Source organism: Podarcis muralis, chromosome 10 (genome assembly GCF_964188315.1).
Source record: "Podarcis muralis chromosome 10, rPodMur119.hap1.1, whole genome shotgun sequence".
NCBI classification, from domain to species: Eukaryota; Metazoa; Chordata; class Lepidosauria; order Squamata; family Lacertidae; genus Podarcis; species Podarcis muralis.
Window position 1 is genome coordinate 35,070,878 of NC_135664.1, and position 17,778 is coordinate 35,088,655.

General features: G+C 42.6%; 1 protein-coding gene across 1 annotated transcript; it reads right to left on the bottom strand.

Annotated features, from left to right (window-relative positions):
* Positions 1-249: 249 nt before the first annotated feature.
* On the bottom strand, positions 250-15,929 carry CSRP2 (cysteine and glycine rich protein 2). The gene is made up of 6 exons (XM_028747648.2): positions 15,811-15,929; positions 7,254-7,372; positions 4,436-4,604; positions 2,880-3,009; positions 2,415-2,508; positions 250-1,982 (listed from the first exon to the last, which is right to left on the bottom strand). The coding sequence occupies exons 2-6, from the start codon at positions 7,363-7,365 to the stop codon at positions 1,906-1,908; spliced, it is 582 nt and encodes a 193-aa protein (XP_028603481.1). The 5' UTR covers positions 7,366-7,372; positions 15,811-15,929; the 3' UTR covers positions 250-1,905.
* Between the last annotated feature and the right edge of the window lie 1,849 nt (positions 15,930-17,778).

Here is a 17,778-nt window from a genome sequence, read left to right on the forward strand (position 1 = left end):
GTGGTGCTTAGATTGGGAACAGCAGATCTCTAAGTTTGTCAGGTAGATGCAGTTTGGCCAAAATGACTAGCTTGGTGTTACTATTGCATAAGCATTTCTTGCTCTTATTGTATATGCCCTTGGCCTCGATTTGTTAATTATATGGTTGTAAGAACACAGAGTTAAAGAATAATTAGTACTCTGATTTGGGGATCCTTGTTCAGAATTGTGCTGTGCACACAGATGACGTTGAAAGGAGATATGAAGTCATTTCTTTGGCAGCCTAACCATTTATTGTTGAGACATGCATACTTTGTCCTTGCATCAAAAATTTCAAAATGACCCACATGTACATAAGCATACCAAGCAAACTCGCATGATTAACAAAAGCAAAATAGCATCTTGGCTTGAAATAAGATGTCCATTATCCCAGTTCATACTGCAAAAATAGCAAAGCCCATAGTTCATATATACTTAGAGGTCTAAAATCTCTGTAGTGAAGTCTACTATGGAGTAGGGATATGGGAACAAGTTACCAAATGAATAAAATCTGACAAAAATTGTTTTTGTCTATAACACAAGAATAAACTGTTTAACAAGTGAAACCTTAGTTTCCCTACGCTTTCTAGTTACTGTCCTGTCTGCTTCTTCCCCTGTCCCCAGAAATTAGTGCCTTGGTGAACTGCCTCATCCACAATCTTGAAGATACCCTAGTAATTGGTTGGAAGTACTGGTCCCTTTGCAGAAGTCTGAATCACAAATGACATTTTTGTTACTATGTATATTCCAAAATGTCATAACCCTGGCCAATTATGGATAGAGCAGCAATGGTTGTAGGGCTAACTCTACAAGCAATTCAGAACATCGGTATTCAAAGAGTAATAACAAGATTTGAGGCTTTCTAGAAGTTACTCCAAACTCTTAATGTTCTCAATAACTGCAGTATATATCATAGACTTGGATCTTATAGTAAACTTGAGTTCATAGAGTTCCCCCTGTGCTCCATCCAACCTCTTCCCAAACAGCATGTGCAGCTGAAATGGGAGTAGGGAAGGGAACTTCCTTGTGAGTCAAGCCATGGATCCCTCCCCCCCCCCCAGTCTCTCTTTAGGATACCATGAATTAGAATAGCCAGAGCAGAGATCTACTGCAGAAGATACCTCAGTTGCATTTTTAGAAGTTGCTGCCCTTCTGACATCAAGGTACCTCACATCTGTTGTCTGGGAAACTACTGAGATGGACAATTAGCATAGTGCTATGATGGCCATTTGCACTAGCCCTGTTCAGGTGTTCATCCCCTATAAAACTGCAAAAGGGGCAGAGCAAGGGGTGGGTGGTTGTCAGCTTATTGGCCTTAACTCTGCCATTATCCCATCATTCCCTAGAAGGGAACCTGCTATACTTAGTGGAGTAACACCAGGATTCTAAATCATAGACTCCATGAGTAGAGGGGGTTCCTGCTTTAGAAGTTACTTCTCCAACGTGGAGTAGGCAAGACCAATGAGCATAATTGGGAAGGTTAATGCCTGAGCAGGGCTACTGCAAATCTACAATGACTTGGCTATAATGGATTAACATGTTTTTTACTCCCAGTCTTCCCATTACCTGATGAAGTGCTTGTTTAGGCAGCAAGCAACTCATACCATGCTTCAAATGTTGCAGGCAAAGCAATATATAGATGCAGATCTGTAGGCAGTAGAAACAGAACAATTTTCTCCAGGGGGCCTTTCGACACACTAATCTTCTAAGCAAAAAGATTTACTGAACCCAATTGACAGTGCATGTAAAAAGTGTGCTTTTAAGGCTTGAGAAAACGCAATACTTTAAGACAAGCAACGGCATAGGACACTAGTTATCAATTTCACAGTAATTAGTGGCATTTAAGTTGTAACTACAGAACCATTTCAGTGCAATGGCACTAACGAATCATTGAGCGTGAACCAGAGCACCAGCTCCCTGCCCATAGCCAAATCCTTTGGGGCCAAAGTTCTTCGCATAACAACCTGCAAGGATAAATAGTAGACTATCAGTTCAATTCTAGCAGTTGTTTTGGTGAAATAATAAAATCAGGTACTCAAGCAGATTTACAGAACATTTTTTAAAATGAGTTTCTATTGTTTTCCAGGGCAAAACTATTCCTTATACCTATAGAGCTGTCACTTCTGAAAGAAGGAAACTGCTATACAAATCCTTTTGGCTGGTGTAAAATAGTTGTCCCTACACCATCCACAGCAATGATTTAAGATTACTTTCTTAGTTGAAAACCTGGTACCATTGTTCTCCAACTATCACTTAAATTGAGAAAATATTTATCCACTTAAAGAACAGTTGCAGAATAGTTTCCTTTGACCTGTTGACCACCCCTTCCTGGAATCAAACCATACGACTCTTCACCGGAACAAGCAATTTTTATGCCCTCTGCCTTAACCTCTTACCTTTGCAATAGATTTCACCGTCCTTCTCTGTCAGAGTTGTTGATTCAAGACTTTTCCCACACTTGGCACAGCGAAAACAGTTTTTGTGCCAAGGCTAGATAGAAAGAGAGCACATTTATTTTAGGCTTCTGTATTGCACAATTAAAAAAATTCCAAATCTTTATTTTCAAGTAGCCATTCCCCCCCCCCCCAAAAAAGTTGTCTTCTTAGAGTTATCTTGCTATTCATATGAGCTTGATCTATTAGTAAAAAAGCACTTAAGTACAAATATTTGAGAAACTGGATTCAGCTGGCCACTGTCTCAAGACTGCAAATCTCTTCCTCCTCAAAGAGATCTACTTGCTCACCTCTTGTAAGAGAGCAAGCTACCCCACTCTTGACAAGTCAAGATTTTATCTACAATTAATGAATCTGAAAAATGTCAGTGTTGCTTGGCAAGGTATTTGCAACAATATGCCACCTTACCTTTCCAGCTCCTATTACTTTCTCGGCTGCATACACAGAATCACCACACCTGGAACATTTCTCTGCTCCTCCAAATTTCTGGGCAAACTTTGAAGTATTTGGACTTGTTGTAGGTCGGTGAGAAGGTGCACTAAAATAAAGGTGCCCAAGTGTGAATATCCTATTTCAGCGGAATCCATTATTTATTATTATTAAATTTGTGTCCTGCCCTTCATCCATAGATCAAAGGACGGTTCACGACATAAAAATACAAAATACATAATAAAAACAACAGGGGGGAAACCCCACAAACCAATAACCTGGTTTAGATGCATGCTAGCCCACAGTTATACTTCTATATGTGGGCTCACTGAACTTTCACAATGCTGTTATAATGATTTCCCCTCAATTCGCACCTGTAATATGAAAGAGGTTTTTAAAGACAGCCATGTTCGCAAATTATCCCTTAGTTTGAACAATCTCTAGGTTTACAAATATGCGCTGCTAAAAATGTACTTATTTAAGACTGCCTCACATCAGGATTTTTGCTCTAAAGTTCACTGGAATTTATAAAAACAACTTTTATCAAAAGCCCACATCAATACAGCCTCATTTGTGCCTGAAGTTCTGGCTATGATAAAGAGTGCCACAGTATTCCCTGTATTCTTTAAAATGCAGCCCTTCTACAGATCTGAGTTCCTTTTTGCCTTGTGGCTTGTTTGTCTTTAAAACATATCCCCTGTCATTTAGGGAGGTGCCCTCACCAGCCAAGTATTCTTATCCATTTAGAGGGCCCTGAAAATCCTACTACAATCAATGAGGTTGTGGTGGAATACATCATGGCTTTTCATTTTACAGTGAAGGCGCTCTATAGCCTTGAGAACTATAAATTCATCTGAGGCATAATATCAAGGCTTTGAAGCCTTCATCTGAACAGAAGGAACTGCTCAGCATCCAACATGTTGAGACTGTTCAAATGAAATACCAAACCTTGCTCGCAATTACTACCCGCCCCCAATGCTCCTGGCTTACTGAAGCCGCAACTGCTGCACAAGCCAATGTGCACTGGTTTTGATTCAAGAGGAAGCAACTGAAGCCGAGTGCATAAAGAGAAGAGGGAGTGCACGCAAGCACAATTCTCATTGTGCCGAAACCATGGTTTGGTGTCACATGTGAATTAGGCATTAGTTTGCCCCATCATATATATTAGGCTGGATATTCATGAGATTCAAAAGTAACATAACATGATTTAAGAGGTGGACCCTTAATTATAAAACACTTGCCAACAGAGCCTAGCTGCGTTACTTCCATAATAAAGAGCTTTCTGAGAAAACTGAATCACTATTACACACAGAGAAATCCAGGGTTGACTCATTTCCAGAGATGTTTGTTCCCTGGACAGCTGCTAATAACGAAGGCTTAGTTATATAATCAGAGTGAACTTTACCATTCCACCATTGCTTAGGGACAATACACAATACAGACATGACAAAAGCATGCCTGCAGGCTGTTTCATGTAGGGTCACACTGCCAGCTGCAGTTACAAGTAGCTCAAGTAGAATGCAAGTTACACTTACTTGTCATGCTTGATGCCCAGCCTCTCCCCTCTGTCCATGTTAAGAGTGCCTGCTCCTTGGCCATAGCCATAGCCTTTTGGACCATACTTCTTTCCATAGCATGATTTGCAGTAGACCTCTTCGTCATGGATGGCTACTGTTGTGCTGTCTAAGTTTTTCCGGCAGACCACTGGAAAAGAAAGAAAGAAAGAATTTGCTTCTTCAAGAAACGGATGCCTATTTATTAACAGAAAGGAACATTAAGTGCCAGAGGGGGAAAGTGCCTCTGGTAGTTCTTAAACCTTAGCGGACTACTGGAAAATGAAAAGAGGGGAATGTTTTTGAATTGCTGGATTATATTTTGCTCTACTGAGGGACTTGTCCCTCCTTTCCATTCTTAATTGTGACATTTACAGAATGGAAGCTTGATGCAGTTTAATTAACAAGGCTGCAAAAGCAGCCAGGAACTGAGGTCAGCAATTTCCCCTCCTGCTTTTTAAAACCACACAACATGTTTAATTATGCAACAGTTCCCACTTTTACTTTACAAAGTATCCATAACTAGAGGCACAAAAAATAATAATTAGTGCACCTTCTATGGATACTCCATTTGAGAGACTTACTGGGAATACTGACCCAACTTAAATCCATGTCCTGAAATACCATTAGTAACCTATTTCTGCTTTTACAGTTTTAAGTTGCTTGTTCTGTTTCCTGGGAATGAGGCCAGAACTTCTCTGTTAATGAGAAAATATGGGCAGTTCTATATGAGCACTCAGCACAACAGAGTCCATGTGCTCTCCACCATTCACATTCAAGAAGTTTACTTCAGGGCAACATGCTTTAGTTAACACCACTACGACTTCAAAATTCAGTATTATTTTTGCATATCACCAGAAACAGGCAGTTCAGAACTCACCTAGTAAGAAAAATATATATATTGATCCATAAGACTGCAAGAGCTCTTGCATTTAACGGTCTGTATCAGGACAAAATGTGACATAACAATAGGTGCACAAATGCATCTCCACTCTAATTTTTTGCACATTGCAGCCACAGGGGAGTGGCAGTCAAGATCACAGCACAGAGGATTGACACCAGCACTTGCCATTCATCACACCCAATGAAAATACAGTAGCCACCTTTTAACTGGCATTGCAAAGGTTACGAAGATAGAAATGCATTTCTGCTCACGTCTCATCTGCCCATCACTATTCCAAATCAAATGTGAGTCAAGCTGCATTGCAGAACTAGATTCTATTGTCTGTGTTTTTGCTTCTTTTTGAAGCAGAGCAGTGCCACACTTTGGGTTTTGACTCCTGTGGTCAAATTGTGTAGTGTACAATGTGTTCCATTATTATCTCACAAGACACTGTTTAGTTTCATGAAAAAAGTTGTCAGGAAAAGTCATGCCTTCTGGCTAGGAGGGCTCTCGCCTTTAATCCCAGATTTGTAGAGGCCAAATGAGATAACCAATTCCTTCACAGCTGAGTTCTTTATGCATCTTCAGAAACTTATTCCTTCGTATTTTCCATGTCTAAGCCTAAACAGGAAGAAGCAATCCTGAAGCTAAACTGCAAATAGTTTGAGCTTATTCTGTTACCTTCCCAGCCTTGCTGCTTAGCTCATTGACTTTCTTGCTACCATGAGGTTTGACAGCTGTTATCAACTGCCCTGCTTTTCCTGAAGTGCAGCTACTGAAAATTCCAGGCCCTGCCTCCCCCACCCAAATTGCTTGTTGCTCTTACTAATTTCATGACATGAGCTTGGGTAAACTACAATCCACATTTAATGTCACAACAAAATTGCTCTTCTTTGTGGCAGCTGCATCACAAAGCAGTTATTTGATGCAATCCTTTGCTTAGTATCTAATAAATGCGCTTTTTAGTACAAAAATGCAATTCTTCAATAAGCTGTTGGCCTGAAACATAATCGCATAGACTCTGCTCATTTAAGACAATCAACAGCCTCCTGTGCCAAAGCCCAACAGAATTTTGGCTCCACTGTGCTGAAATAGAAAATCAACCAGATCATTCAATTAACTTATTTGGTATGGATGAGGAAGAGAGCCAACTAATGAATTCTCACAAAATGATCTTTAAAATGTAAACTGCTGGAACAACTTACAGTGTGAAACAGGCATTTTTATGGATTAAACTTGGTATTTTGTTAACATGCTTAATCTTAGAATATAAATGCAGCTCAGAGCCAACTGAAATGGTGGCTTTGATTTGAAGTGACCAACGTGTAGCAAAGTGAAAACCTAAACCAGGCATGGGGAACCTGGGGCCCTGCAGATGTTCTGAGACTACAACTCCATTGACCATGCTTGCTGAGGCCAATAGAAGTTGCAGCCCCCACACAACTGGAGGACCATAACCGGCCGACCACTGACCTAAGCCTTTCATTTGCAAAGATGGTGATATAGCTCAGTCTTGAATCCCGCTAATTCCAGTCCTTTTAATACTCTCAGTACTAGACAGAGCTGGTCCACTTCTCTTCCAAAGAACAGCTAGAGCAGCTTCTTATTGTTCATGTGCTCGGTTATACGAGACATGCAAGTAGGTCCACTTCCTGTGGTGGTCATGCAGTGTCTGAAAATGCTCTCCTGACAAAGACTACTGCATTCCTCAGCTGAAGATACAGTCCTCTCGAGTCATCCTGGGAAGAAAGGAACTCAAGATTGCTCAAGGCAACATAGATAGTGCTTGGTATTTTATACTCTTTGCTCCTTGAGGCCATAAGATGTCTGTCTTTGGAGCTGAATAGCAAAAATTATGGTCCTGTTGCTCACGACTTGCACTGCCCATTCACTGTTTCAACTGAAAAGAGTACTTACTACAAAGAAAGCAGCATCTGTGGAAGCTTCTCCCATCACATTGTACTTCTTCTGCATGGTACACTGTTCTGCCACAGGCCCCACACTTGTTGCCACCTCCCCAGTTTGGCATTTTGAGTCTGCAAAAGAGATGCTAGCAATTAGCAACAAGGTAAAGGTTGTGTTTCCACAGCAGGAGCTTTGCTAACATTTGTAGAAAATAACAATAACTTTTCTAGAACAATCTTAATTTTTCCCTCCAACTTCCACTCCATCAGTTTTAGTTTTACGTTAAGGTTTTTTGTGTGTGTTACAAAACAAATGAACAGGGAAGGGTACGTCTATCGTCTCCATTTTCAATTCCTAAGAGTCTTTTTCACAATTCATTTACATTTAGTGAGAGACACTTTTGTCATAGATATCTTGCTGCTGGGGGGAAGGCGGGGGGGAGAGTTGGGAGTTACAGGCTGGAGTAACTGCAGGCTGAGGTAAATTTTCATACATTTCTCAAACAGTAAAGCCTTCATACTAGGTTTAAGGGAACAAATCATTTGTCATGCATAGATTTCTTACAACATCGTAAGAGCATTCCATAGATATTCCGTGTAAGAGAATGATTACAGCAATGTGATGAAAGCAGAGTTGGGAGTATCCACTGGAGTGCAGCAATTGTTCCAGACAACTCCATCATGCTCAGAAAGCAGGGGAGTAATCTCACCCTCATTCACACAACTGGAACCAGAAACAACATGCCCCAGTGCATGTTCTCTCTCACACACACCTATTTTCCAATCAGCAGAGGAAGTGAACATGTGCAGCACCATACCTCACTGGAGGGGTGCAAGGGACAATAACAAATGGCCCATTCTCCTAAATGTCTCTGATGCAGTCTCCCTAATCCAACATCAGTAAACTCTTCACAGCTCCCTCTTCCATAGAAGAGAGAAGGATGCAAACTGGAACCATGAGCAGATCCTGAAGGCTCAAAAGAAAATATATTTTGGGGTGGAAAGGAGCAAGGAATGTTATTAAACTCTACTGACCAAAGACACAGATTAGTTTTGAGAGAAATGCCTCAAAAACACAAAGCCAGTTTCTATCCTCCAGTGGGGGTTAGCACACAGCAAGAAAGTGTAAAAAGGAAAACAAATATTTTAAAATATTGTAAGTTGCCTGGAGTGGGTATTTGCTTAGAAAGGTGTATCCAAACTTTTAAAATTGGTAAATGGAACATCTCTATGTGGCAAAAAAGTGACCTTTGTTTTCCATTTTAACATGCAGCCCAAGAACAAACAAGGAAAAACTAATAAAAGGTTCTTTTAAAAATCTTTTAATATGCCTGTTGAAACACAGTTTCTGCTTGCTTAGCGGGGGTGATGTGGGGCAGAGAGAACATCTGTCCCACTGAACATTTGTCTACTGGGTGAGAGAGACAACTAGAAGAGTCTAAGTCAAGTGAAGTCCACATTGGAAGCAGCAATTGCTCCCAAGGTATCCTGACCTCAAACTATTGATACTCAATGAAGCTAAACTCCCTCTGAGCCACTGATAAGGCAATCTTGTTTGCCTGTCTTCCATAGGCCTTATTTTTGGAATGGAAAGTTTTTCAGTTTCACTCCACTACAGTCATACCTTGGTTGTCAAACGGAATCTGTTCTGGAAGTCTATTCAACTTCTGAAAACGTTTGACAACCAAGGTGCGGCTTCTGAGTGGCTGCAGGAGCTTCCTGCACTCAATTGGAAGCCACGTAAGCTGCGTCGGACATCCAGGTTCAACGCAAAGAACGTTCACAAACCAGTGCACTCACTTCCGGGTTTGCGGCATTCGGAAGCCAAAATGTTCCGAGTTGCAAGGCATTTGGGATCCAAGATACAACTACTAGATTTTGAAGCTGATTGTGAGGTCTGTTATAATATCATTTATCCTCTATTACAAATCTTATTTTATTTAATCATGTTAATGACACCATTGTGTCCTTCACAACTTTAACAACTAACTGGTTAAATTGCCTTTTCTCAAATTAACCTCTCAGTTAGTAAAGCTTCAAGGGGCACTGTATTCCAGTCACCAGAAAATAATGATACCTATCCACACATCCTTATCTAACAGCTCTTTTTGCTGAGTCACCCATCAACAAATAGCCCTTTGGACAACCCAGACAATGTAAGACAGAAGTTCACAGATGAAATAGCATCTGCAACCACTTCCATTGACGCTGATGCTTCAAGAACATATATTGTGTAGCTGAAATACTGGAGCTGCTGCCTTGCAGACAAGGTTGCTCTGATACACAGTTCCGTGTGTGTGTGTGTGTGTGTGTGTGTGTGTGTGTGTTGGGTTGGATCACATTGTGAACCTGGCCCAACTCCTAGTGATTTTGGATAAACAGTGAAAAACAACAGCAGCCAACTCCTTTAAGTGTACAGATAAAAGAATCTTTCTATAAATCATTGCTATTCTATTAGCTTTTTCAGATAGCTTGAACCCAAGTTCAGCTTAGTCTTTATGGAGAGAGTGACCCAGAAAATCTTACAAAGCAGAGCTGCACAGCTAAGTGACCATTGTCTAGAGTAAACCATTCTTGGAATGTAGGAAAAGAAGATTAATGATTAATCCAGATCAGGACATTTTAGTGCATTCCCTACCCAGCAATTACAAGTCTTCTTCTGCATGACCCTAGTAGCGCCATTTTAGGTAGCAACATTAATTTTAACTACTTAGCACATCCCTTTAAGAGTCCTCAAGAGTTTAATACTGCTTTTCCAGGATTTGGCATTATATAATGGTCAAGATGAGGTTGAAACGGTTACTTATGACATATACTGTTATTTTGTCATTCTTGGCACCACTGGAATCTAAAATGTCGGGATTCCATTACATTTATCCAAGGGTTTGGCTGCACTACTATGTAGCAGCTGATATCAATCATAGCAAACAGGACCCTAAGACGGATATAAGCTGCATTCCTTTCTCCAGAACTTTGCAGTATAAGATTCCTTCCCACTTTATAGAATCTCCTAAAAAGTAAACCCACTAGGAACTTAATTTTAACTGGGGTTCTGTTGTTCCTTTGTTGGCAACCCACTTTAATGTGTATGTATAAGTTCATTTCCTTCCACTTTAAAGACCACATACTCTAAGGAATTCACCTTGGCACTGGTAACCTCAAGACTGGATTATTGCTATGTGTTCTACGTGGGGCTTCACTTGGACTAAACCTGGAAGCTGCAGCTGGTGCAGAATGCAGCAGCTAGACTGGGGTACCCCATCAACATCTCAGATCCTCTGCTGAAGGAGCTGCACTAGCTGCCAAAATGCTACCAGGCACAATTCAAGGTCTTGTTTTTAATATTTAGTTCCCTAAACTTGAGATGAGAATATTTAAGGCATCGTCTTGCCCATGAGACTCCCACCCAGCAACTGTGCTCCTCAGATAGGATACTGCTGAGAATACCATATGTCTGACACAGAGGCTCAATTAGTCTGCACTGGGCTTTTAGCCCCAACCCTCTGGATTCATTTTTCAGCCACAATCAGACAGGCATGTAGCATTACGATATTTAGGCACCTACTGAATACATGTTTTGTTTAGGAAAGCTTTCCTTGAGGTGTCACCCAGTTATTTATGAAAGATCAATTCTCCGTTTTCATGAAATGTTCTTTTTAATAGTTTGTTAAATTGGTTTGATTGTGCTTCTGTATTTTTTCTGTACTGTATTTTACCCTGTACGTTGCTTCAATGGTTTTATGCCATAAAGTGGTGTACAAATGTGTACAATAATAGTAACAGTAATGGACAAAGAAATGGCAACTGCCTGGTCTGGCTATTTCTCTTTCCCATAAAAACGATTCTCTATGAGTAGGCTGGCCCTGCTTTTGGTACTCATTCCACAAACAAGTCATCAGAACAAGATTGCACTGGGAAACTTTTGCATTTATATTTGCATGCATATAAGCACATGTGGCAAGTGTAGCATCATTTGATGCACTGACGCAGCCTCTCAGAACTGCACAACTGCCATGCAATATGTCTGCGCTAATGTAAATACTCATTTTGGTACAGAAGAGGAAATAATGGCGTTGAACTAATTTTATCAACAGATGTCAGGAGAGTTGACTTCTAATAAGCAGCTGAAGGCACTTGGTCAACATTCATTATTAACACCAATATCTGTACTTGGGCTTTACATTCAAGATGAATGTGCTTAATATACATCCAGATTTGGTTTACTATAGTAATTCTTTCCGCTTCTGATGTGCCCTCAGCTAGTAATGGCATGCCCATAACGTATTTAAGAACACTGCAGTAAAGCTTTGCATGATGTGGAGCCAATTGTGCTCTGCAGCAGAGTTCTAAGCTACCATTCTTCAAATCCTTTCCCTAACAATACAATGCTTTGATACACCTGTCAAGCAGTATTCAATAACACCACCTACCTCGCTGCCTAGCAGTCTCCCTGCCTGAACTGACAGAACTGGTCTCAGAGGCAATGTTGAGGACTCCCAGACTGCTAGTTTTGGAGGACTTCAACATCCATGCCAAGGTGACTGGCTCTGGGGTGGCTGCCATGATGACCATGGGGCTGTCCCAACATGCCATTGCCCACTGCATGTAGCAGGCAACACTCTGGACCTTGTATTCTCTGCTGGGCAGAAAGAGGGTGCTATTGATATCACAATCCCTTGTCATGGTCACATCACTTCCTGTTGAGATTTAGGCTTCCAGACCTTTTCCCTTCTGCATAGGCCTAATAGGATGGCCCACCCTTCAGAGGCTGGTGGATCCAATGGGTTTCCAAACAGCTCTGGGGAATTTTCTGGCTGCTATTATTTGCACTTCTGTCAAAGTGCTGGCTGAACTCTGGTACATTCAAATGGCTTGGGCTGTTGACATGATCACTCCTGAGCAACTTCTCCTGCTTTGGCTCCTTAGTATACTCCAGAGCTTCAGGCAATGAGACAAGCTGGAAGACAGCTTGAACACAAATGGAGGAAAACTCCACTTGAATGTGAATGTGGACTCATAATCAGACCTACTTAGTTGCAGTGAAGGCAGCAAACTATGCCGTCCACCAGAGCTTTTCCAGATAGTATGGGGCCTTTTACAGTCTGGTCCGAAGGAGGTGGTAGAACAGATGGTAGCTCACTGTCACTTGTTTGCAAAGCATTTTAAGGATAAAATCACTTGCATCCGCCTGGACCTTGACTCCAATGTTACAACAGGTGAATCTCAAGAGGTGTCCGCCAGAGCACTGTCTAGTTTGGTTATGTTGGATGAGTTTCAGTAAGGATGGATAAGGTGCTTGGGATCAGTCAGTCTCTTGGCTGATAAAAACTAGTAGGGAGGAGACAGCTGACTAGGCCAAGGAGATTATTAATGCTTCCTGGTGAGACAGGGGGCCCTTGCCTGCTTGAAGGAGGCAGTGGTAAAAGCAGTCCTCAAAATCTAATTACTAGCCAATTGCCAATCTCCCCTTCTTGCAAGGGTTTCCCATTTGTGGAATGCTCTCCCCAGGGAGGCTTGCCTGGTACCTTAGTTACGTATTTTTAGGTGCCAGGCAAAAGTATTCTTCTTCTCTCTGGTCTTTGGCTAATTAAGCAACCTATGGCTTTTTAAACTGGGAGGGTATTATTTCTGTTTGTCAGTATGTTTTATATTTTTGTGTTTTTGTATTGTAAACCACCCTATGATTCTCGGATGAGGGTTGGTACAGAAAATTAACGAAATAAATAATAATGCAGGTCTACAAGAAGGCGGCACTCACAAACCACTTGCAGGAGAGACTTCGGAAACCATCAAGCGGTCCATCTTGGAACACAACTTGCTCCATTTGAAAAATCTCTCTCTACAGAAGAGATCTATTGTGGATTACAACTCTAGAACTATTCTGAAATTCCTAGTGAGCAGAATGTGTCTGCTAGTGCAGTTGGATTCAGCAGTACATATGATTTGGGAATAAGAAGTCAGCTTTGGCAAAGAGTTTATAGTAGGAGATCTTCAGCAAGTTGGCATTTCTCAGGGCTAAACTAGATGCAACCTTACTTGAACAACTGCAATTAGCACGCATATTTAACAGAAAGATAAGTAGCAGCTGCAAGATCAGGACCAAGATTACAGGATGCTTTTTTTTTTTTAAAGCCTCGCTTTATGCTGTCATTCTGAGGAAAACCTCCCTGTCCTCATGAAGCTACTGTTTTTTCCACCAAGGAGGAAGCTTCCATTGCTAATTTCAGAAGGGGAAACCTGCATAGTTAGGGGTCATTGAGAGCTTTATTCTCAATGAATTTGTCTTATGTATTTACCATTCCAATGCCAGTTCTCCCAGCTTGGAGGGATGTACTATTTGCTGTGCTAGAAAAGAATGACCCTGTCTAACTCCTTACAGATTCTAGATCTCAGTAATTCTAGTAGTCCCCACACACTTGATTCTGTTTGTCCATACAATATTGTGGTGTTACTATGTCTATGTTTTGGTTATTTTAATTTGTGGCATATAATTTTGCATTGTAAACTGCCTTGAGTGTGACAGAAGGCAAGCTAAAAATGCTTAAAAAAACAAAAACAAAATATGTAAATATATTAATTGTTAAACTTTAAAAGTGTTAGGCTAACTTTAAGAGTACTAATCCAACAGCAGCCACAGAGCAGGCAATCTAGGCTAGAAAATAATCTACACTGTTCTATAGGATAGTATCCAGGCTGTTAAACAAGTTTGAAGAATCAGGCATGACAGAGCCAAGGAATTATGCAACTACCTTCAAGGGCCAATGGGATTCAGTTTTCCATTTCCATCCTCCTGACTCTTGCAGTTCATGACAGAACCTGTTCTAGGTGTTGGAGAAATAAAAATCTGTTGCAAAAAATGGGGAGTTTCCCCCCTGTAAGCAATTATGGGGTTATAAACCCCAAAGCCGTAACTCTTGCATCTATTATCTGTTACAATATTTTGTACCACCGCTGTTCAGTCAAAAAGCAATTTGGCGCTGCTTACAACAATTTCAAACAAAACCCAAAGAAAATGGTTTAAAAGTGTGGAAGAAGGGGTATTGCATGAAGTTTACCAAACCCTTGCAGCGAGGGAGACAGTTATGCATTTTGCCTCTCATAAAAGGGCTTCTTGAATAGCAGAATACTGCATACGGTACTTGCCAAGACTACTACTACAATGGCATATAGCCAATAAACATTTATACATTCTAAATTCTATATATCCAGACACTGGAATAAAAAGTCTCCAGAGTCACCTACGGTACTTTAAATGGATTTTGCAGCAATTCTGTTCTACTTCTTATGTCAACAGCTGCACACTCATTTTTAGAAGACTAAAAACCTGCCACTAGCCTATCTTCAACCTGGCAGTAGCTAATTTTGGGGTCAAGACAATTAACAAGCAGGTGACTTGAACTTGCTGTCAGGGCATGTGACTTGCAACTAAATCCCATTACCTGCAGCATTTAGCTTTGCACTAAGGGGTTTATGACAAGTAGCTGGTCTTTTCCTAATTAATCCATGCCTATTAAAAGAGCCATTTCACAAACTTGGAAAAACAAACTGCCCAAAGATTGTTCAACAGGATCTATAAATGAAGCAGAATACCTACAGCATAACATGGATATTTACCAAGCAGTAGTTTCTTCCATTATAGATTAGTATGCAGGGCCAACCTGAATAAGCTTTTAAGAATTGGTTTATTAACAGGATAGCAGTCAACTATCCATAGGTATGTCCCCAAGAGACTCTACCCAATGCACGTTAAAGGGAACCCGTTTCCAGACACACTGCTCGCTCACCTCACTAGACTTAGCATCATTTAGAAACAAGAAGTGCGCTGAGTAGCTTTCCTGCTTTCTCACCAATAAGCCAAACTTTACAAATGAGCACAGGGAGCTGGGAAACAGAGCAGCTTCCAGGCAAGAGTTAAACAAATTCCTTTAACCTCATTATCTCACCCCACCCGAAGTTCCCAGTGAAACTTTTCCAAAAGGTGCTCAGGAGCAGAAGAAAAGGCTGCCATAAAATGGGTTCAATTCTGAAACGTTCACCTTTCCAGATACACTGGGCGCTGCTGGGCGCTATATGCAAAGCTTTGAGAGAAGCACAGCTTACAGCTGGGTTAACGCCCGGCTTCCATGAACTGCGATGGCTGCGCAAAGTGGGGAGAAGCGGCAGGAGAAGGGAGAAGATAAAATTGCCTCTGACTAGGGTTATGACCCGTCCATTCCAAGAGAGCCCACGAAAACACGGGAATACACTGAACCCAACTCGCTTCTCCGAGCATGTGCAGAGATTTATACTCTCCCCCCCCCCCTCCCCGCAGAAGAGCAGCAGGAGCATCCACACGCGCGGAGCAACAGAGCCGGGCGTCCCAGCTCCACCGCCAGGACGCCCGCTTCCGAAAGAGATGGAAACCTAGGGGCGCCAGCCCAGCGTGGCCCGCGCCCCCATTAAAAACCTAGGAAGGCGAAGCGCCCAACCTGTGCAGAAAGGCGAGACTGTGGAGGGCGAACACAGAAGGGGAACAAAATCAAGCGAGCCGCTGAGGAAGCTCCGCCGCCGCCGCCGCCGCCGCGTCTTACCTGGGCGCGAGGCCACCAGCTGCTTCCGAAGCTCCTTCTCCCAGGGCTCCCCACCAACTCCGCCACAAGTGCGACAAGCGCAGAAGCCAGCCGGGTTTCCCTTGCAGCTGTTTATAGCGTCCCACAAGGGGGCGGTGCTGCGACGGAGCGTAGCCGGGCAAGCCCCTTCCCTCTGGGCCGCCCTTTCTCTTTCCGCGAGGCCCCGCCCTGCGCGTTCAAGCGGCCGACGCCTAGCAGCTCGGCGCGCCCTCGCCCAAAAGGGTTGCCTTCCCTCGCTCGCCCCCGCGCGCGAGCGTTCTGACGGCCCTCGACTGTTCACACAGAAATAGGCCTTAGATGTTGTCCCCTTTTACAGTACAGACTGGAGGGGGAGGGCTGAGGAAGCTCGACATGCATTGCTTTCCAAAGCAGAGCCTTTCCTGACGATCCAGACTCCTCTATATTATAAAGGTCCCCAAGAAATAAAAAAAATGTCTTGTGTCTAGTAGTCGGAATTTGTGGTGGGGGTGTGTGTTTTTCCTGCTGAACAAGGAAAATAATGCTCTCTTCTCCATTTGTGTGTTGACTGCCCTCTGGAAATAAAGATTCAAATTTGTGGCTCAGCTTGGAATGTCTTTTTTCTTTGGTACTGCTTACAGCTTAAAAAGTAAAATCATTAATACAGACAAAAATATTCTTCCTTCATCTGACATCTGTCAAGTGTCTCAAAATTATGGAGGTACCTTTCTCCTCAAATATCAGAAGACGAGTCAAACGTGTTTCTTGGGGACAAGCAAGTGACAGCAGGAGAACTATATTGCCTTCTGAGCCCTGCTTGTGGCCTTCCTGAAGGGACCTGGTTGGCAAGCACTGTCCTGGACTATTGTTCTTATTATCGTATATTTACAATATTTGTACGCTGCCTTAAAACATAACGCTCTCTGAGCGACTTGTGTAACAGTTGAATTGCAAAACAAATGTACTGTATTTTTCGCCCCATAGGGCGCACCCAGTTTTTTTGGGGGGAAATAAAGGGAAAAAAATTATTTCCCCCCCAGGCGCGGGGCTGGGGTGGGAGAAGCCCGAGCTTCCCCTGACCCCAGCCCCCAGAACAGGCTGCTATCCGCAAGCCTAGGGAGCCCGATGGGAACTCCCGATGGGCTCTCCAGGCTTGCGGATATCTGCCTGAAACCCGGGGCGCGCTGCTCAGCGTGCCCCAGGCTTCGGGATGCAGGCTGCTATCCGCAAGCCTAGGGAGCCTGGCGGGAACTCATGCGGGCTCCCAAGGCTTGCGGATAGCTTCCTGAAGCCTGGAAGCCCTCCAGGCTTCAGCGAAAGCTTGCATTTGCCCCATAGGACGCACACACATTTCCCCTTCATTTTTGGAGGGGGGAAAGTGCGTCCTATAGGGCAAAAAATACGGTAACTAGATGAGACCTAGGAAGATGCCTTATGACTTATGCCAAGACGGACCATTGTCCCGATGGGCCGGCTTTGCCTACACTGACTGCAAGCAGCTCTCCGACTTTTCTCTTAGTCCTGTGGAGATGCTTGGGATTGAACCTGAGATCTTCTGCAGGCAAAGTGGATTCTCTACTAAGCCGCAGCCTTTGCCTTTGGTCTGAGATGGCAGATTGTTATGTCCTTGTTTCAGTATAGCAGTGTTCTTTATGCTTGTGCCCTCTAAACAATTTGGACTATAACTTCCCTCACTCCCTGTCAGCTTGACCACAGTTCAAAATCTGGATGGCACCAGATTGGAAAAGGTTTCTTTAGAGTCTAGCACCCGTTCTGAAAAGCAAGATTTGGGAGACAGAGAGAAAACCTTACACCCCAGAGAGCTATTGCTGACTGAAGTATATATTCCAGGGCAAGGTGGACATGGACCAAAAACTGGACAAATAACCAACCAATAACTGGACCAATAACCAGAAGTGGTGGGCTTTACAAACCCTGTGCTTGGGAAATGCCAGTGTGATATAGTGGTTA

Bases quoted from the DNA above. Each gene is read 5' to 3' on its own strand.
- CSRP2 (XM_028747648.2), bottom strand. From the start codon at position 7,365: ATGCCAAACTGGGGAGGTGGCAACAAGTGTGGGGCCTGTGGCAGAACA. The intron at 3,010-4,435 runs GTAAGTGTAACT...CCTTTATTTTAG, and splicing joins CTGGGCATCAAGCATGACAA to TGCACCTTCTCACCGACCTA. The intron at 1,983-2,414 runs GTAAGAGGTTAA...TTATCCTTGCAG, and splicing joins CGGTGAAATCTATTGCAAAG to GTTGTTATGCGAAGAACTTT.